At 42.6% G+C, this 21,219-nt stretch overlaps 2 protein-coding genes across 2 annotated transcripts; one reads left to right on the top strand and one right to left on the bottom strand.

Moving 5' to 3' along the window:
- Positions 1-3,081: 3,081 nt before the first annotated feature.
- On the bottom strand, positions 3,082-10,462 carry zgc:153913 (carboxypeptidase N subunit 2). Its single transcript, XM_017720138.2, has 2 exons — positions 10,381-10,462; positions 3,082-6,652 (listed from the first exon to the last, which is right to left on the bottom strand). The coding sequence occupies exons 1-2, from the start codon at positions 10,384-10,386 to the stop codon at positions 4,982-4,984; spliced, it is 1,677 nt and encodes a 558-aa protein (XP_017575627.1). The 5' UTR covers positions 10,387-10,462; the 3' UTR covers positions 3,082-4,981.
- A 1,588-nt stretch (positions 10,463-12,050) lies between these two features.
- cldn1 (claudin 1) lies at positions 12,051-20,004 on the top strand. Its single transcript, XM_017720153.2, has 4 exons — positions 12,051-12,380; positions 14,061-14,225; positions 17,153-17,237; positions 18,482-20,004. The coding sequence occupies exons 1-4, from the start codon at positions 12,158-12,160 to the stop codon at positions 18,651-18,653; spliced, it is 645 nt and encodes a 214-aa protein (XP_017575642.1). The 5' UTR covers positions 12,051-12,157; the 3' UTR covers positions 18,654-20,004.
- The last annotated feature ends 1,215 nt before the right edge of the window (positions 20,005-21,219 follow it).

Raw genomic sequence — 21,219 nt, 5'->3', positions numbered from 1 at the left:
GTGACAGTTTAGTACCTTTGTTTCTGAGAGTGTGTGTAGAGTTGTTAACTTATTTTCACATTTGATTGGGCACCTTGTTTGCGTCTGGGTGAAGGTCTGCACTTCAGAAAGTTCTGTAAGGCTTCAAAATAACTGTGTTCCTTAAATCAGAGGGTTATTGCTTTGTTTGTTCAAGGCAAGAGAGGTTGTTTTGCTAGATCACTTCCCTCAAGCAAACAGCACCCTCTGTGGGTGAACTTCAGCTCTGCGCTGTGGTCAGATGTGCAAGCCGGACTACAAACATCCACGAAGGCTTGTGGATACAGCTGTACAGGGCTTCAGTGGCCATCTGAGAGTCATTACGCTATCCCGTTTTATTGCTTTTATAAAAACAACACTGCTTTTATACGTTTAAAATATGCGAGACATTTCCGGGGAGTATATTTTTTACTTATATCAACACATTTTTACCTGAACCATTCATTTCTGCAAAAAGACGAAGGTCCAAAGGCCCCTTTACTGCGCAAATGATGAAATATGCTAGATAAAAGCATGTTTTCATCATATTTCTATTAGCATAATTCATATAAATCTAACAACATTTGGAAAAATATTTATAAAGGATGCTTCTTGTGTTGTTGCCATAAGGCAACAACACACAATAAAGGAACTGCAGTCTGTTATACTGTATGCTGTGAATGACAGTAAACCAGCACAGCGCCTTACAGCTAGATAATAAACGTTAAGGACTGTAGATGTGGAGGATAAAGAGTGTCATTAAGCTGTCAATTGGTATTGTTCTTATAAAACAACACTGCTTTAATCAATTTCAAATATACATTTCCATGTTTATTTCAATACAATTGTACCTACAGGCCCCTTTACTGCATAAAATATGAAATACAGTAGAAAAAATATGTTTTCATAGTTTCTTTTTAAGGGCATAATTAATGTACATCTAAAAACATTTCGAAAAGTATTGATGAGGGGTACTTTTTATTTTGTTGCCATGAGGCAACAACATACAATAATGGAACTGCAAACTGTAACACCTGCAATCGGAGTAAACCAGTACACCACCGTAAGGCCCCGCCACATTCATCATCCAGGCAGGTAAAATGAATGTGCTTAGTGGTCAAACATGCATACATGTTTTTAGAATACAGAAAGTCAGAAAAAATAATCATTATAATACGTTTTAAATATGTGTAAACTCTCAGCTGTCATAGTCAGATCTGCCGGAGTCATTAGCCACACTCTGGAAATGTTCACATCCCGTTTTACGTAGAAACAGACAGAATAAAACTAATTCCCTCTCCCTGCCTTTTTTCCGAGCATACACTGAAGGACGACTGACTGTCGAGCCCTCCTGCTACCCACTTCAGACCAGCTGCCCACATCCCAGCTACCACCACCTGCCTTGGACTAGCTGCCCACCCTACGCTGATGTTCTCATAGACTCCCAGAAATTACTACTACTAATACTACTGCTATTAATATTAGTGGTATAATCACTCTGTAGGTAGTTTGACCAGAGGAGGACGGGTCCCCCCTGGTGAGCCTGGTTCCTCCCAAGGTTTCTTCCTCAGCTCTGAGGGAGGTTCTCTTTGCCACTGTTGCCCCCTGGCTTGCCCACCAGGGGGGTTTTAACATTTCATGTTAAAACTCTGTCTTTTCTGGAATTCTGTGAAGCTGCTTTGTGACAACATCCGTTGTAAAAAGCACCACAAATGAATTTGATTTGATTTGATGATTAGTTATTTATTTTTCTGCATCAGGAAAAACAACAACAACAATAACAAAGTCATATATTTAACAGGAAATTACCCTGAAGCCAACAACTAAATATTTGGAGTTTGTTTTTTGTTTTTTTCCCATTATTTTGTGTGTTCACACTTTGCCTTTATTAGAGCTTCCATTCTTTTCAGGAGACTCACTTACACATAAATCTGCAGGAATGTTTTTTTTCCCCAAAGTTCAGTCTTGGAAGTTGGTTGTATTTTCTGCTTTTCATGATCCAAGTAATCAAACACATTCAGTGATGTTGAGGTCTGGACTCCGGGGTGGTCAGTCCATTGTTCTGAGAACATCAGCAGCTTCTTTGCTTGATTTGCAAATGTTTACTTTTCTAACATGGTCAAATATTACGTCTTTTAAGCCTAGAAAAGTAAAAAAAAGCAGCCTAAGTAACATTTTTTGTTTGAAGTTCAGTTCTGGTTACATTTTTAAGTTACAACATTGAATCATTTTTATAGCGCAGTGAGGGCTTCTTGACAGCTACACATCCTTTCAGACCCACGACACTGAGTGGTCTTCTCACAGTGGAAGGATGGACAGAAACACCTGTGGATGTTTTCAGATCTGAAGCAGCTTGATTTTCTCCTCTCTCTCAAAGATGAAAGCTTTAAGTCCTGTTTATCTGATGGGGGCAGTTTTGGTGTCTACCAGGTCTTCCAGGTGGTTGTTAGGAGCCCCATGTTCTCTAAATCTTTACTCCTGTTTTGGAAAATCCCGTTTTATTCACTTACCTTAACTTACTTAATGCCCAGTTTAGCTGGAAATTAAATAAATGAAGGTCCCTGACTTTTGCACAGTGCTGTATAAATATTGAATTATATACACACACTTGGAGAATCAAAAAAGGCTGCAACAGAACATTATACGATCACAAACATTAAGTGATCACTATAAAGCCTTCAGGTTTACAAAATAAAAGAAAAAAGGTCTACTTTTCAGGTGTATTTAGGCCAAAAGTGAGAAGAAAGTGCATGTGGCAATACAGCAGCACCGAGTAGTAAAGGGTTAAGATTCAACAGAAACAACACATGGTTGTGTGTTGGTGCCCTACACTGTTGTTTGAAGTGCTGGTTATACTTTGAACTTTGCAGGGCATCTACCTCCCTTATCAGCCACATGGTTAGAGATTTCTCCTGACAGTCAGACAGTCTATAGACCAGAGACTAACGAGGATAATCTGCTTGTGTGCGTGAAACTGTTTTCTTATTTCAGTGGTCTCCTGCAGTGGTCTTGGGAGCAGTATCAATAACCCTAACTGTCTATCACTGGATATTGCAGCTGAAATGAATGAATATGAGCACAAAATGCCGACTTTAAGCTTTAATTTGAGAGTTTTTACATCCACGTCTTAATTCCCCCCACACCCTCCTCATTTGTATGAGCTCAAAATGAATATAACAAACATCATCACAGGTCATTTTAGGTTCTTGGTTGCAAATCCTTTGCCGTCAATCACTTCCTGAAGTCTAGGACTCATAGACATCACTAGACACTTGGTTTCTTCCCTGGCGACACTCTGCCAGGGCTTTACTGCAGTCGTCTTCAGTTCATGCTTGACCTTCCGTTTTGCCTCATTGCCGGTCATTGAGATGGATGCTCCATTGAATTAAGATCAGGTGATTGGCTTGGCCATTGCAGAACATGCCACTTCTTTGCCTTAAAAACAAAAAGTCTTGGACTGCTTTCTCAATACGCTTCAGGTCACTGGGCCTCATTCACCAATATCTTCCCAAGTTTGTTCTTAAATGTGTTCTTGAGAAAGATCCTTATAAAAAGTCTACGTCAGATTCATGACGTGCTCTTAAACCTTGGAACTGTTGGCACCTTTGTGCCCTTGAGTGTGTGTAGATCTTGTTCTTATGAAGAACAAATCCCAAACAAGAAGCACCGTCCAGATGCTGGAGGGCACAGTGACTGTTAATGTCTGAGTTCCAGACTTCAAGGCAGAGTCACTGACTGCGAATGATTTACAACCAAGCATTAAAATCGATCATTTCTTTTGTAATATTAGTTCCTACAGTTACTTTTGAGCCCCTTAAAAAGGGGCGGGGGGGCGTATGTATGAAAGTCATCATAATTAAAACAATGCTGTCTGATTTGGATCCAAATAGCCTGGAATTAAAGCTGAAAGTCCAGTTTTAACTCCAATATGCTCTGGTACACTGTAACAAATAATTATGGACCTGACTATAGATTTTCCTATACCTTCAATCAGAAACAGCTCTTTTATTCATGAAGCTGTCATCTCTAGGCAGCTGCTTTCCAACATCATCAGTGGATCATAATTTGAATCAGGATAACTGACCATTTTAAACTGACCTTTTAAACAATGTTTATGCTTATAGGTACTGAAAGGACGACTGCTGGTTACTTTCCTGGTACTTTCCAACTGATGCTGATTGTACTGGTTTTACAAAGTAACATAAAAGTCCAGTAATGAGAAATGAGATGACCTTTTTCAGAAAGTAACAAGTAAAGTAATCCTGTTACAGTTTGAGGGAAGTAATGAGTAATTTGTAATGGATTACTTTTCTACTTACCCCAACACTGTCATGTAGAGCCTGTGATAGTATTTTGAGCTATGATAGCAGGAGAACTGGGACACCGGAGAATGGGCCTCATTCACCAACCATTCTTAAGAAGAAACTCCTTCTTAAAATCGACTTTTTCACATGGTTTTCATAAAGATCCTGACATTCGCCAGTGTTTTCTTATCTGGGATTTGTTTTTAGGTAAGAGCAGAATCTTCGCACACTCAAGAGCACAGTGGTGAAAACAGTTCTGCGGTTTAAGAACACGTTATGAAGCTAACGTAGACTTTTTTTAGGACCTTTCTCAAGAACACATTTAAGGACAAACTTAGGAGGATATTGGGGAATGAGGCCCGTTGTCTCTTCAGCAACGTGTTTACTGTAGATGCAAGGATTTCACAGTAGCCACCAGGTTCTTCCTCGCATCGCTCAAGTCAGTGTCAACAACAGCAAAATCCCAGTTTGTAAAGAACTGTATGGTTTTTTTAATTCATTTTCTGTCGACCTCTATCGAACTGAAGCTCACAGTAGGGCACAGTAAAACTGTATCTGCAATAATCTCTGTCAGATCTGGTTCAAGTTGGGTTCGGGTTTGAGTTTTTTATTTAGCAGCACTGCTTGAGCCTTAAATTCAACCTTAAATTCTGTATATACTATTTAAAACAACAAAAACATTAAACAGTCAGTGTTACAGTCACATTTGAGCATTGAGAGAATTCTGGAAATGTTTTTCTGCTGATGTAACTGTAATCCCTATTCAGATGCTCAAAATGTGCCTCAATTTTGAAGTCCGGACATTCCATAAGCTTGCATGTAATGGCAATGGTGCCATTGATATCTTGGAGAGTGCACTGTTTTGTGGCAGAGGTGGCAGTAGTGGAGGTAATTTTTATGGTATCGGATGGTCTGGTGGAGTTAAATCTGGAGCTGTTTACACAAACAAGCTGTTCCTTGTCCAGGGAGGTCAGGCTCATCCCTTTGAGAGGTTCGGGACTAGAGCAATAAACTTGAGTCAGATCCTCCATAGAGTTGCTGCTGTAATTCAGCCATTCATGGAGGTACTGCAGGCCACAGTCGCAGCGCCAGGGGTTTCCATGGAGCTGCACCAAACCCTGGAAGTCTAAGGGGTCAAAAAAGGCATACGGCACGCTTTGCAGACTGTTCCCAGATAGATAAAGCTTAGATATCATTTCCTGATCCTTGAATAGATCGGCCTCTAGTGAGCCTAGCTTGTTTATCTGTAAAAGAATGACCCTGATCAGGAATAGTCCTCTGAAGATGGTGGCGGGTAGCACTTTAAGCTGGTTCTCAGACATGTCAAGATGCTGTAAGGCGGTGAGGTTTTGGAATAGCTCTGCAGGAAGAACGGATAGCTGGTTCTGGGACAAGTCCAGGTAAGTCAGATACTCAAGGCGTCCAAATGTGCTTGAGGAGAGCTGGGCCAGGCTGTTCCCTCTGAGCGTGAGCTTCTTCAGTGAGGAGGGCAACACTCCAACACTCAGCTCTGCAATCCTGTTGTCTTTGAGATTCAGTTCCTCCAAGTTGTTTAGCTGGGCAAAAATTTCTTGGGGGAGCCAAGCAATCCGGTTGCCCCGCAGGGACAGTGTTTTCAGCTGGGGGTTAGCACTAAAGGAATAAGGAGACAGAGAAGAAATCTGGTTCAAGTCCAAATCCAACGTCCTCAGCTTTCTCAGCAGACTGAAGTGGTCCGCATCTATTGAATCAAGGCGGTTGAGGGACAGGTCAAGCTCACGGAGGTTGTGGAGGTTGCGGAACAGAGTGCCAGATAGAAACATAAGGAAGTTCCCTTTCATTTGCAACTTCTCCAGCTTCTGCTGGAAGTCGAACATGCCTGCCACTAAGTAGCTTAGCTTGTTGTTGTTCAAGAGAAGTTTGGTGAGGTTGGCCTGCTTGTGGAAGGTCCCAACTTCTATGCTGGTGAGAGGGCTCCCACTGATCTCCAGTTCCTCCAGACTGACCAGGCTATCAAAGGCAAGGGGTGAAATTGAACGAATCGGGTTGTTGAGGAGCACAAGCTTGGTCAGTTGGGGAATTTCTGCTCCCATGCCAGTTGGGGTAACTGCTCCCATGCCAGTTGGGGTGACTGCTCCCATGCCAGTTGGGGTGACTGCTCCCATGCCAGATGCTACAACAATTAGAGTCTTCACCTGTGAGGGGATGTCCAGAGGTATGACCATCATTTGATCGTCAGAGCAAATCATGGTCGTCACAGAGAAACACTGGCATGGAGCAGGGCAGCAGGTACTGGGACTGCGCAAGGCACTGTGGTAGCCAAGCTGGACCAGGAGAAGAAAAGCAACAGCATGTCCACTGATCATTGTCCCCTGGGAAGACCAGAGACAGATTAGCATATGAATAAAGGGAGGGTTCACAACATCATCCTGTCTTGAGGTTGACATTAGCCTGTTTTGTTGAAGTTGATGCGTTTAAGTGATGTTTATGAGCCAACATTAAACATGTAGGACCCATATGAGGACAGTGGGTCTATGTTCTTATAAAATGTATGCATAGTAATAGCATAGCAAACAGAGAATAGCTAAAAAAATTACCATATTTTACAAGTCACACTATTATGTTTTTGAATTTTAGTTTATATTATGTTGCGTAAAATTATGGTAACACAGTGTATCTCCAAGCTGGTGACTTTACAGGAGAAGGGAAAAACCTACTTTACTTTTAATGTAAGTCAATGGAACCAGATGTTTTTCCAAGCAGTTCTGGGCCATTTCTTTTGGTCCATTCATCTTGAAATTTACGCACAATATAAAGGACATATATATATATATATATATATATATATATATATATATGTTCAAATTATGCAAAAAAATGAAAAATGACAAAAATAGAGGTACAAGGTTTTGGTCCGACAGCAGTGATATATTGTATAAAGTGAAGTTCCTCCATTCACAGATACACACAAAAGCTCTTTGAATGCTAATAGCTTTAATTTCTTGAGAACTGTAAGCCTGTTAAACTGAGTTGCAAGCCAGGTTCATGAGGTGCATGCCATAAAAACACATGACAAAACAGCTGGACAGCACATACATCAGCATCAAGCACATCAACTTAGAGATAAACAACACAAGACCAACAGAACCCTGTCACAGAAAACCACTAAATATATAAAAACTCCACAAGTAAGATAATGAAGGTCTAGTAGGATGACATGCCTATATATACAGAGCTGAAAGATCATAACAACCAGAATAATCACAATACGTGCAGTAATGATAGACTGACCAGACTGTTGTTAGGTAAAACGAACATCCTGCTTTAAAACTTTTGGCCACATTTTCTATTTAATGTTTCAGATGCCAGATTCAGATCCTAGCAATAACTGTCAAGCACTAAGCACCTCATCAAACCATATTTTATTATATCTTTTCATGGGACCACACTATAGAAATGAAACTTGGCTATAACTTAAAGCAGTCAGTGTGCAGCTTGTACAGCAGTGCAGATTTACTGTCCTCTGAAAAGAACTCAATACACAGCCATTAACGTCTAAATAGCTGGCAAAACAAGTGAGTCCACCTCACAGTGAACACGTCTCAAAGTGTCAATATTTTTGTGTGACCTCCATTATGATCTAGCACTGCCTGAACCCTCTTGGGCATGGAATTCACCAGAGCTGCACAGGTCACTACTGGAACCCTCTTCCACTCCTCCATGATGACATCACGGAGCTGGTGGATGTTAGACACTTTGCGCTCCTCCTCCTTCTGCTTGAGGATGCCCCACAGGTGCTCAATTGGGTTTAGGTCTGGAGACATACTTGGCCAGTCCATCACCTTTACCTTCAGCTTCCTCAGCAAGGCAGTTTTCGTCTTGGAGGTGTGTTTGGGGTCGTTATCAAGTTGTAAAAATGCCATGCAGTGCAGTTTCCGAAGGGAGAGGATCATGCTCTGCTTCAGAATGTCAGAGTACATGTTGGAATTCATGTTTCCCTCAATAAACCGCAGCTCCCCAGTGTCGGCAGCACTCATGCAGCTCCAGGCCATGATGCTACCACCACCATGCTTGACCGTAGACAAGAGACAGTTGTCTTGGTAATAATAATAATAATAATAAGTTGAACTTATATAGCGCCTTTACACAAAACCCAAGGTCGCTTTACAAATGCATATCACATTACACAAGGCCCGAGGAAGATGCAGGAGAAAAATGAAGGAGAAAAAGATGAGATTTCAATAAAGATTTGAAGTGAGAAAGAGAAGAGGTAGAGCGAAGAGAGAGAGGCAGAGAGTTCCAGAGCAAGGGGGCCGCAACACTGAAGGAACGACCACCCATAGAGCTGAGCCTGAACCTAGGGACCACTAGAAGGCCTGCTTCCGAAGACCTGAGGTTACGAGTGGGCTTGTAGGGTATTAGAAGCTCGAGTAAGTAAGCAGCAGCCAGGCCATGAAGTGCCTTGAATGTGAGAAGTAGAATTTTATAGTGAATACGTAAAGTAATGGGCAGCCAATGAAGTCTCTGAAGAACAGGAGTAATGTGCTCAGATTTTTTAGTGTATGCTGCAGATTTTTGCACTATTTGTAACAACCTAAGTGACTTAGCGGGGAGCCCATAGAGCAATGAGTTACAATAGTCCAGGCGAGAAGTAACAAAAGCATGGACCAGAGACTCAGCTGCAGCCGGGGACAGTGAAGGACGGATACGTGAAATATTGCGAAGGTGGAAAAATGCCAACCTAGACAGAGACTTGATGTGCGGTTCAAAAGACAAAGAAGGGTGAAAAAGAACACCTAGGTTTCGGACAGTGACAGATGGAGTGATTGTAATGTCATTTACAGTGAGAGCAAGATTTTTGAGAGCGTTAACAGTGGACTTGGAGACAGTGACTATAAACTCGGTTTTGTGTACTCCTCACCAGGCCAAGACCACACATGCTGGACACCACCTGAGCCAAACAAGTTTATCGTGGTCTCGTCAAACCACAGGACATGGTTCCAGTAATCCATGTTCTTGGACTGCTTGTCTTCAGCAGACTGTTTCCGGGCTTTCTTGTGCGTCAGCTTCAGAAGAGGCTTCCTTCTGGAATGAAGGCCATGCAGACTGAGTTGATGCATTGTGTGGCATATGGTCTGAGCACTGACAGGCTGACCTCCCACTTCTTCAACCTCTGCAGCAATGCTGGCAGCACTCATACGTCTATTTTTTTTAAGCCAACCTCTGGAAACGACGCTGAACACGTGGAGTCAACTTCTTTGGTCGACCCTGGTGAGGCCTGTTCCGAGTGGAACCTGTCCTGGAAAACTGCTATATGACCTTGACCAGCGTGCTATAGCTCAGTTTCAGGGTGTTAGCAATCTTCTTATAGCCTAGGCCGTCTTTGTGGAGAGCAACAATTCTGTCTCTCACATCCTCAGAGAATTTTTTGCCATGATGTGCCATGTTGAATATCCAGTGGCCAGTATGAGTGAATGGTACCCTCTTCTTCTTCTTTCGGCTGCTCTCGCCACAGTGGATCATCTGCCTCCATCTTGCCCTGTCCACTGCTTCCTCTACTTTTACACCAAAACCCAAAACACCTAATTTAACAGCCTTGCTCTCCATTCACACCTGGAACGTTGTAACTCTAATGAGTCACATGACACCAGGGAGGGAAGACACAATTGGGCACAATCTGGACATGTTCACTGTGAGGTGGACTCACTTGTGTTGCCAGCTGTTTAGACATTAATGTCTGTGTGTTGAGTTCTTTTCAGAGGACAGTAAATCTGCACTGCTGTACAAGCTGCACACTGACTACTTTAAGTTATAGCCAAGTTTCATTTCTATAGTGTTGTCCCATGAAAAGATACAATAAAATATTTACAGAAATGTGAGGGGTGTACTCACTTTTTGTGATATATATATATATACATATATGGTTTCACTGTGGAGCTCAATCTTTGCCACACCATTGAGAAAACAAACTCTAAGCTCCTAAATATTTAAACTGTCTCATCCTAAAAGCTCCAGATGAATCATCCAGGTTAAAGATTAAACACTCAAGCCAGTCTTCTCAGGTGGAAGAATCATTCAGAGAAGTATGTACATTACTTACCGGCATGTTATGAATTCACTGTAGGTAGAAATCAGGGAATCTGAAGCTTTGAGGTTTCTCAGCAGCTCAAACAACAAAGCTGTGTTTTTTGCTTGCTTTGCAAAAGTAACATATTTGCTATTGGTCATTCTCTCTCTGACATCACTCAGCTTGACGGTAAGAAGTTGCAAAATAGTTTACCCAGTTCAACTCTTTCAAAGTCAAACACGTGGGTCACCAGTCAGGGGTTCAATTATTAGAAAGGTTTATTCGTGTTGTTGTTAAGGAGCATTGATTGCAGTTCCTCTCATGGTACTAATCAGTACAGCAAGTTACGCTACTATACTCTGCACTGACATGTCACTTCATTAGCATCACTTTATTAATGTGTGCTGGTGGCAGGGATTGGTTTCCGACTGAGCCGGTGGGGCCAGTGCCCAGGGGCCTCTAACTGCTGGGGGTCGCAGACTTGAGATAGCTGAAACACTTGGGTTAATCCACTGCAGAAATAAACATTAGATGAACAAGTAGTCATAGAAAATGCATGAAATAAACGCAGAATTTGTTCTCAGGGCCCTCGGGTCTTGTGTTATTATAGATTTGCTTTTCAAATTCTATGTTATAGATGATGTGTGACGTTAGTGTTTGTCCTTCAGTGCATATAGTTGCTGTCAGAAGAAAACGTCATACCTTTAAACAGTTCATTTATACACACACACGATCTAAGCCACTTATCCTCATGGGTTGCTGGAGTCTAACCCAGCGGTCATTGGGCAGGAGGCAGGCAGCACCCTGGACAGGCCTGCAACCCATTGCAGCGCAGACACACATTTATATACATTCACACCTAGGGGCAACTTTTCGGCTAACTGCATATCTTTGGGCTGTGGGAGGAAATCCACACAGAAACAGGGAGAACATGCAAACTCCACACAGAAAGGATCTGGGTTGCCTGGCTGGAGATCCGAACCCAGGCCTACTGTGTGCCAGTATTCATTTTCAGTTTAGTTGAATATACAGTAATACGATTTCTGAAGATCAGATCGTTTCAAGCCATCTGTATTGGTCTATTCATGGAATTTGTCTGCAGTTGAAAATGCAGCTGGTATTTTCATCTTAAGTAAAAAAATTAAAAATGGAGATACAAGGTTTTGTTATAACAGTGATACCATGTTTATTATGTATTGTTGTTGAGTTTCAGGGGGGCCTAATTTTAGTTAGTAGATCTGTCTCAGCAGAGGGTCTATAATAACTGTGCACTTAGTGGCCCTAAAAGTGTCCCATTTGTTTTCTATATAGTGGGTGGGTAGGTGGGGGGGCCCGGGTTCTTGAGCCACGGATGGCTATGGAGCAATGTCCCACCTGCAAGGAGGGGAAAGGTATTAACTCCAACAAAGCTCCAGTTGAGTGGGATGCATCTGGCAGAACATGTAATCTACAGCTGCTGTGCCAGTTAAACCACTATTTTAAAAAGCTGCACATTCAGTCGTCGCAGGAAAACTGGCTGTAAACTGGTGCAACCCAGTCCAGGACCAGAGCTTGACCTCATTTCATCTTTTCACCTTGAATACCTACTGTTCCATTCTGGAAATGACCACAAGGTGGCAACAGAACATAAGCTCCATGGGTGTGGGATATGGGCCCATCCCAAAAGTTGAGAGGATGCTCAAGCAAAGTGGTGAACAGTTGGCCGTCATTCAGACAGCAGTTCCTCTCCTGCAGGTCTGCCAAACACCTAACGGTACTTTTCTCTTTAACTTCTTCTCTTTTTTGGGAGACTTCGAACTTTTTTGACCAGATGGCCAATTCTGGGCTCCAGCTTCTCGGATATATTTTGGCTTTTTTAGGATTTGTAGGTTTAATAGCCTCCACGACCATGACGGAATGGAAGATGTCTTCGTATGCCGGGGACAACATCATCACAGCACAGGCTGTGTACGAAGGGCTGTGGCAGTCATGTGTGTACCAGAGTACTGGCCAGTTACAGTGTAAAGTCTACGACTCATTGCTACAACTGCCATGTGAGTTCAGTTTGTCTGTTTGCATGTTTGTTTTTGGAATTTCTCATTTTAAAACATTATCAAATTGAGTTCAAGTTTGGATTAATGCCCCAACAAACAAAGTATTGTATCCAAAAAGTAGTTTTTTATTAGCTGTTTTTTCTTTATGCATCTTCTGGGTTTTAGAGTTAGTGTTACATGTTTGCCAGTTCATTGTTACATTAGATATTTACAAACGGCCTACAGGGTTAAACATTTCATCTGGGCAGTTTGAGAAGTTATAACGGTCATGAAAAGCATATTAAAATGCACAAACCATAAACTATGTAGTAATATGTCTTTACACGGATACTGCAAGCTCTTCCCAAAGTTTATCTACAAATCACGTTAGAGAAACTCGACTCCCTCTCTTCTTTCTCATCGTGCGGGCTGAGACAAGTTCGGCCAATGCCTCGAATACCTTAGCTGGTGTTAAGCAGGGCAGAAAGTCTCACTGAGCCCGAAAACAGCAGCAACAGTATGAATTGAATAGGTTTTGTTTAGGACATGATCATGAAACAAAGAAGCCTCAAACTCAAAGTTAGGCTTGGTAGAAGTGGCTTTATGGTCAGCTTGGTAATTAAAAGGCAAGTCGTGTGATGAACCAGTTCAACAAAATGAGATACTTTGTCGATTGCACTTTAAAACCCCAGTGACTGCCAGAACACCTCACTGTGGCTAGAGGCCACGTTCACTGTAGTAGTGTAGTAGTTCTGGAGGGAGGAGGTTTATTTGAAGATGGTTGCGAAGCTGTAAAGTGGCCTGAGAGTTACACCAACTCCAGACTGAAGACTTAACCTGGAAACTCAGGGAGCTTCATTCTAGACCTGTAAACTGAAACCTTTTGGCTTGTAGTCACATTTGCTGGAGTGCACTGACCGTCATAGAGGGGCACGATCTGATGACCACATATAGGGGGTGGATAGATAGGGACAGACAGATGGATAGAAGGACAGACAGATGGATATAGGGACAGACAGATGGATAGAAGGACAGACAGATGGATATAGGGACAGACAGATGGATAGAAGGACAGACAGATGGATAGAAGGACAGACAGATGGATATAGGGACAGACAGATGGATAGAAGGACAGACAGATGGATAGAAGGACGGACAGATGGATAGAAGGACAGACAGATGGATATAGGGACAGACAGATGGATAGAAAGACAGACAGATGGATAGAAGGACAGACAGATGGATAGAAGGACAGACAGATGGATATAGGGACAGACAGATGGATAGAAAGACAGACAGATGGATAGAAGGACAGACAGATGGATAGAAGGACAGACAGATGGATATAGGGACAGACAGATGGATAGAAGGACAGACAGATGGATATAGGGACAGACAGATGGATAGAAAGACAGACAGATGGATAGAAAGACAGACAGATGGATATAGGGACAGACAGATGGATAGAAAGACAGACAGATGGATAGAAAGACAGACAGATGGATAGAAAGACAGACAGGTCAATAGTCAGTCCTTCAGTCTGTCTCAGTGGGAAATCACTCATATCTGTGTGAAGGTTTCAGATGGATTATTATTATTATTATTATTATTATTATTATTGAATATGTCATTATTAAATGATCCAGGCTGAAGTATAAACAGTAAAATGAAGGCCTTTTTCCTCCTCTTCCTCTCCTGCAGTGGAGATACAGGCTGCCCGAGGCTTCATGGTGGCAGGGATCCTGTTCTGTGCCTTCGGCATCCTAGTGGCCGCTGTGGGCATGCAGTGCACGACGTGCCTGGCTGACAGCCCGGATATCAAAAACAAAGTGGCTCTGGCTGGAGGGGTGGTCTTCATCATCGCAGGTGGGCACAGACACACTCTTCCACAAGTGCTCTAAGATCATCAGAGCCATACAGCAGAATCCCATTTTACAAACGGGACCCGTAGCAACATTATTTATTTAATCGTTCTTTTATTGTTCAGGACTGCTGTGTAATAAATCTGCCGTACACACTGCAACAAATGCCGTCTTGGAAAGTGAAATGATCTTAAATCTCGTCGATTTATCTAATATATTCCATGTTGAGATCGCTTTGAGCTTATTGTAAGGCTAATTAACCTATTTCCACACATTGTCGAGTCATTTTTTGAAGTAAAATTAAAAAAAAAAAAAAAAAGTGAATTTGCATATCTGCAAAGTTCAGAGTGTGCGATGTAAACAGGGGCATTCGGAGTGATTTGGTGTGAAATGGTTCAAATTTCTTTGCAGTGGTGCTGATAGGAACCAGGGGTTGCCATGACTACAACACATTTTATTTACTGCCCAAAACCGCCAGTGAACCTCCACGTGTCTTCCAAACTTCACACGGAATGTTGATGATGGTCAAACAGTGATAAATCTGAAATGTTACGTTTCCTTTGGGGACTATTTTTCCTGGCAATGCCATCCATATTATGTATCCCTCCACTGTGAATGGATTTGAAGGCCAACATCTTCTCGAAACGACCATAAAGCAATGTCTGAGATATGAGGCAACATATTCATAACCATTTCACGTAATAACTTTCTGTTTTCCTTAAGTTATTTTTTCATTTTTGCTCATTTTAAGAAAAAAAAAGACCCCCGAGGACGCGGTACGATAAAAATATCAAAGATAAAAGAATAAAAAAACACAAAAAATGTGCTTGAAACAAAAACTGAAACAAGTAAAACTTTAAACAAGTAAAGAAACATCTAGAAATAAGTTTAATCATCTTACATTTTTCATACAACATGAGGAATTCGATATTTAAAGAAGATTTAAGATGATTCTCTTGTTAAGATGTAATTTCCGGCAGTTTTCAAACTGTGTTGATGTTTACATTCCATGGTGAGAGCTGTTAAAGCAGAATGTGCGGAAACTTGTCTGAGGCCGATCGGCTGTTGTTTCAATGTGAATCTGTGTTTCTGTACGTCATCATTTTATGCTTCCCTCCCTCCTCCCTCTTCCAATTCCCTCCATCTTCCCTCTTCCAATTCCCTCCATCTTCCCTCTTCCAATTCCCTCCATCTTCCCTCTTCCAATTCTCTCCCTCTTCCCTCTTCCACTTTCCTCCCTCCTCCGTCATCCACTTCGCTCCCTCCTCCCGCTTCCACTTCCCTCCCTCTTTCCTCTTCCACTTCCCTCCCTCTTTCCTCTTCCTCTTCTCTCTCTCTTCCCTCTTCCAATTCCCTCCATCTTCCCTCTTCCACTTCCCTCCCTCCTCCCTCTTCCCTCCCTCTGCCCTCTTCCACTTCTGTCTCCTCCCTCTTCCACTTCCCTCCCTCTTTCAACTTCCACTTCCCTCCCTCCTCCCTCTTCCTCTTCCCTCCCTCTTCCCTCTTCCACTTCTGTCTCCTCCCTCTTCCACTTCCCTCCCTCTTTCAACTTCCACTTCGCTCCCTCCTCCCTCTTCCACTTCTATCTCTCTTCCCTCTTCCACTTCTGTCTCCTCTCTCTTCCACTTCCCTCCCTCTTTCAACTTTCACTTCTCTCTCTTCTCTCTTCCACTTCTATCTCTCTTCCCTCTTCCACTTCTCTCTCCTCCCTCTTCCACGTCCCTCCGTCTTCCCTCTTCCACTTCTCTCTCTTCCCTCTTCCACTTTCCTCCCTCTTCCCTCTTCCACTTCCCTCTCTCTTCCCTCTTCCACTTCCCTCCCTCTTTCCTCTTCCACTTCCCTCCCTCTTTCCTCTTCCTCTTCTCTCTCTCTTCCCTCTTCCAATTCCCTCCATCTTCCCTCTTCCACTTCCCTCCCTCCTCCCTCTTCCTCTTCCCTCCCTCTTCCCTCTTCCACTTCTGTCTCCTCCCTCTTCCACTTCCCTCCCTCTTTCAACTTCCACTTCCCTCCCTCCTCCCTCTTCCTCTTCCCTCCCTCTTCCCTCTTCCACTTCTGTCTCCTCCCTCTTCCACTTCCCTCCCTCTTTCAACTTCCACTTCGCTCCCTCCTCCCTCTTCCACTTCTATCTCTCTTCCCTCTTCCACTTCTGTCTCCTCTCTCTTCCACTTCCCTCCCTCTTTCAACTTTCACTTCTCTCTCTTCTCTCTTCCACTTCTATCTCTCTTCCCTCTTCCACTTCTCTCTCCTCCCTCTTCCACGTCCCTCCGTCTTCCCTCTTCCACTTCTCTCTCTTCCCTCTTCCACTTTCCTCCCTCTTCCCTCTTCCACTTCCCTCTCTCTTCCCTCTTCCACTTCCCTCCCTCTTCCTTCTTCAACTTCCCTCCCTCTTCCCTGTTCCTCTTCTTCCTCTCTTCCCTCCCTCTTCCCTGTTCCTCTTCTACTTTATTGAAGCTAAAGAGGCTTAATGTGGCTTCTTAAAATCAAACTATTAAAAGTCAGCTCGTATAAAAGCCACAGGACATGCTTTTATGCCTGTAGTTGTATATCACTGTTGTCGGAAAAACGCCTCATACCTCCTTTTTGTCGTTTTTCAGTTTGTGACATGATTTGAAAATGCCTGTTGTTCTTTACATTGTGTGTAAATTTCATGATGAATGGACCAAAAGAAACGATCTAAAGTTACTTGTCTGGTTCCATTGACTTACATTAAAAGTAAAGTAGTTTTTTTCCTTCTCCTGTAAAGTCACCATTTTGGGGATACGAGGTTCCGACAACGGCGACAAGATGTTTTGGAATAAAACTGAATATAGTTCAGGAAGCACCATGGAAGCCTATGGGGATTGATGTGATTATCACAGTGATACAGTGATGAGTTTTAAAGGGCTTCTTGTGATGATTGGAGGCATTAGCTGAATTTCGGTCTCTCTGCAGGGGTCTTAGCCTTTATTGCGACCATCTGGTACGGCGACAACATCAGACGACAGTTCTTCAGTCCCTCCACCCCGACGAATGGAAGGTGAGCAGCTTGTTGAGATTTTGAAGTACTGATATCACTTCCTTTCTGTTATACACCAACCGGTCACTTCATTAACCACCTCCCTGTTTCTACACCCACTGTCCGTTTTATCAGCTCCACTTACTGTATAGCTGCACTTTGTAGTTCTACAGTTACAGACTGTAGTCCATCTGTTTCTCTGATACTTTGTTAGACCCCTTTTACCCTGTTCTTCAGTGGACAGGACCCCCACAGGACCACCACAGAGCAGATGCAAGCACTGAAGAAACACTGACGAGGTAGTGGTGTGTTAGTGTGTGTTGCGCTGGTCTGAGTGGATCAGACGCAGCAGCGCTGCTGGAGTTTTAAACACCTCAGTGTCTCTGCTGGACTCAGAACAGTCCACCAACCAAAAATATCCAGCCAACAGCGTCCTGTGGGCAGCGTCCTGTGACCACTGATGAAGATCTAGAAGATGACCAACACAAACTGTGCAGCAGCAGATGAGCTGTCGTCTCTGACTTTACATCTACAAGGTGGACCGACGAGGTAGGAGAGTCTAATAGAGTGGACAGTGAGTGGACACAGTGTTTAAAAACTCCAGCAGCACTGCTGTGTCTGATCCACTCAGACCAGCACAACACACACTAACACACCACCACCACGTCAGTGTTACTGCAGTGCTGAGAATGATCCACCACCCAAACAGTACCTGCTCTGTGAGGGTCCATGGGGGTCCTGACCACTGAAGAACAGGGTAACAGAGTATCAGAGAAACAGATGGACTACAGTCTGTAACTGTAGAACTACAAAGAGCAGCTGTACAGTAAGTGGAGCTGATAAGATGAGCGATGAGTGTAGATATAAGGTAGGTGTACTTTATGAAGTGGCCAGTCAGTGTATATTTACGGCATTTTATTGACTCCAATGTATTACAGAGCTTATCAGCTGCTGGGATTTTACCTACATTCTTAAAAATTAAGGTCCCAAAAAAGAAGAGCCACTTTTGATTCCCTGGAGAACTTTATTTTTGATAAGAATCATTTTGTTAATGAGAGGATATATATATCTTAGGATAAATGTAAAAGTTGTAAATAGATGAATGAACACGATTTTTTCCTAGAACCGTAAGTCCAAACCAAGAACCATGTAGGATCCTTTGTAGAGTGTAGTTCCGAGCTGGTTCTCTGGATGGATGACTGTGATATATGATGAACATCGTTCTTAATGTGCTCAGAGCTCAATGTTGTTGCTGCTGGTTGCAGGTACGAGTTCGGTAAGGCCCTGTATATCGGCTGGGGAGCGTCCACGCTGACCATTATTGGGGGCAGTCTGCTGTGCTGTAACTGTGGAGGTAAAAGTCCTGGAGGTGGATCAGCGCCACGTTACCCAGCCGCCCGTTCCGGCCAGCCCAACTCCTCCGGCAACTATGTCTAACGCTCACTGACCAGTCCAGCGAAGAAACGGGTGTCTTCAGAAACTGCACTGCAGGGAAAATGAGCTGAGCAGGATCTGGTTTCTCACCCAACACTGTGCTCTACTTTAACCCCTCAGACTCTGAGGTTCAGTATGTCTGTCCACACTTCAGCTGGTCACTCTCACTACATGTTATCATGAGTCAAAAGTCAGGAACCACCTAAATATCTGTAAGAGGCTGTTAATGTTGCTTAATTGTGTTGGAACAGTGGGTGTGTCTAGGATGCAGGTTACCCTCAGGGTCATTTCTGGACATCTGATGGCCTTAAGCAACATCACCACCCCAATCACATCATTCTGTAGTCAAGAACGAAAAGCAAATTAATATTCCATACAATTTAATTGCAAACAGTTAAAAAAGCTTGCATACATAAAAAGGTGGTGCTTCAGGGGTTCTTTAGTAAATAAAATGGTTCTATATAGAACCAAGAAACCTTTGCATGACTTTGCCTGCATCATGAAAGCGTTCTTCAGAATGTGCTGTAGATGGTGCAATGAAGAACCATCAACAATAAAGGGGTCTGTGTGGCATCTGAAAGGGTTCTTCTGTTGTTGTTACAAGCTTGACATCATTACAGTTGAAGAACTCTTTTGGGTACTACACAGAATTCAGAAAGGTTCCATATAGAGCCATATACAGCACATTCTGAAGAACGCTCATGACGCAATGAGTTCTTTGAGTGTTCATGGCTCTATATAGAACCATTTCCTTCACCAATGAACCCTTGAAGAACCATCTTTTTGATGAGTGTGCTCATAGGGCTCACTGGTGGCTTGGGGGCCCTGATTACATCATGAAAGGGTTCTTCAGGCTGATGGAAAATGTGCTGTAGATGTTTTCTGTGTCCCAAAAGGGTTCTTCTATTGTTATGATGTCAAGTTGGAACAATGGAAGAACCCTTTTGGTGTCATATAGAACTATTTTCAGAAAGGTTCTATATAGAAACATTTACAACACGTTCTGAAGAACCCTTTTATGAAGCAAAGAATCCTACAAACATGAACCTTTGAAGAACCATCTTTTCTAGGAGTGTACTCATGTGGCTCACTGGTGGCTTGGGGGCCCCGTTCTGTGACCCCAACCCACCACCCCAGGCCATCTACGGATATTTGGAAGTTCCATGACTTTGGAATCATGTTCTACATAAATATATTAAAAGGTCAATATTAGTTACACAGTAATTACTCAGTAATTACCACTGGGTAATAAGCTTTTCTGTTGAAAACGGCCTAATCAGCCTACACTCTTAAAAAGATGGAACTTCAAGGGTGCTTAAATAAACAAAGCGGTTCTATATAGAACCATGAACACTCCGAGAACCCTTTGCATGATTAACGGGTTCTTTGAATCATGCAAAGGGTTCTTCAGACTGAGAGAGAATGTGCTGTAAATGGTTCTATATAGAACCTTTTTGAAAATGGTTCTATGTGGCACCTAAATGGTTCCTGTATGGTTATGATGTCATGGTTTTAACAATAGAAGAACCCTTTTGGGTGCTATATAGAACCATTTAAAAAAAAAAAAGTTCTGTGTAGAACCATGTACAACACATTCTCCATCAATCTGACTGAAAATTGTTCTATATAGCACCCAAAAGGGTTCTTCTATTGTTACAATGTCAAGCTTGTAACAATAGAAGAACCCTTCTGGGTGCTACGTAGAACCCTTTTCAAAAAGGTAGAGCTATCAATAGCACATTCATGCCCATATTCCCTCAGTGTGAAGAACGCTTGTGAGGCAAAGAACCCTTTAATCAGGGTTCTTTGAGTTCATGGCTCTATATAGGACCATTTTTGTATAAAGGAACCCTTAAAGCACCTCCTTTTAGAAGTGGTTAAGACCGCACAGTTAAAAGTAAAAAGTTTAACAGATTCTCTTTTTAATCCTTTTCCCCCAAAAAAATCACAATCCATATGTTTCTGTTGATTTGATTGAAATGTGCAGTTAATTTTTCATTTGTTATGAGTTAAAAATGCGCTGTGTGGCTACTTCTGTTCACATGTTACTGTTTTTCTATTGCTTTTATTTCATTTTTAAAGACTAACTCATCTGTTGAACGAGTGTTCAGTGTTAAATTGCCTTGAAATGTTACGCAATATTTCCTCAGATGTTCTACACGATCTTTAGGCTGCTTTGCTTTCAGAGAGCCGCTGACTGACTGGGAGACGTTTGGGCGCCACGTACCAAATCCAGATTATTAATATCGATGATAGTCAGCGCTTCTGTTTGTTTTCCGACGTTCAAAAGCTAAAACTATCCTCGCCCTGACTGTGAGTCTTCACGAGTAGCTCGTGTGAATTCCTGCGAGTTTAGACTCGTAAGGCAGTGTCGAAATGCTCTGCAGCTCCACTGTGATCCTGGAGAATCTCAGTCTTCAGCTAATGCACCTGGTTGTCATCGACGGGCGATTCCATCAATTTCCTCTCCAGTCTAATGCTGAGTGTTACAAAGGCTGATATTCCCGTTTTTATGCAAATAAAGGTTAGTTGGACACATAGAAATGAAAATAGTTAAACGCTGCTATCA

This window comes from Pygocentrus nattereri, chromosome 2, assembly GCF_015220715.1.
Source record: "Pygocentrus nattereri isolate fPygNat1 chromosome 2, fPygNat1.pri, whole genome shotgun sequence".
Lineage (NCBI taxonomy): Eukaryota > Metazoa > Chordata > Actinopteri > Characiformes > Serrasalmidae > Pygocentrus > Pygocentrus nattereri.
The sequence above is the reverse complement of the archived record's forward strand: the minus strand, read 5'-3'. Positions and strand labels throughout refer to the sequence as shown.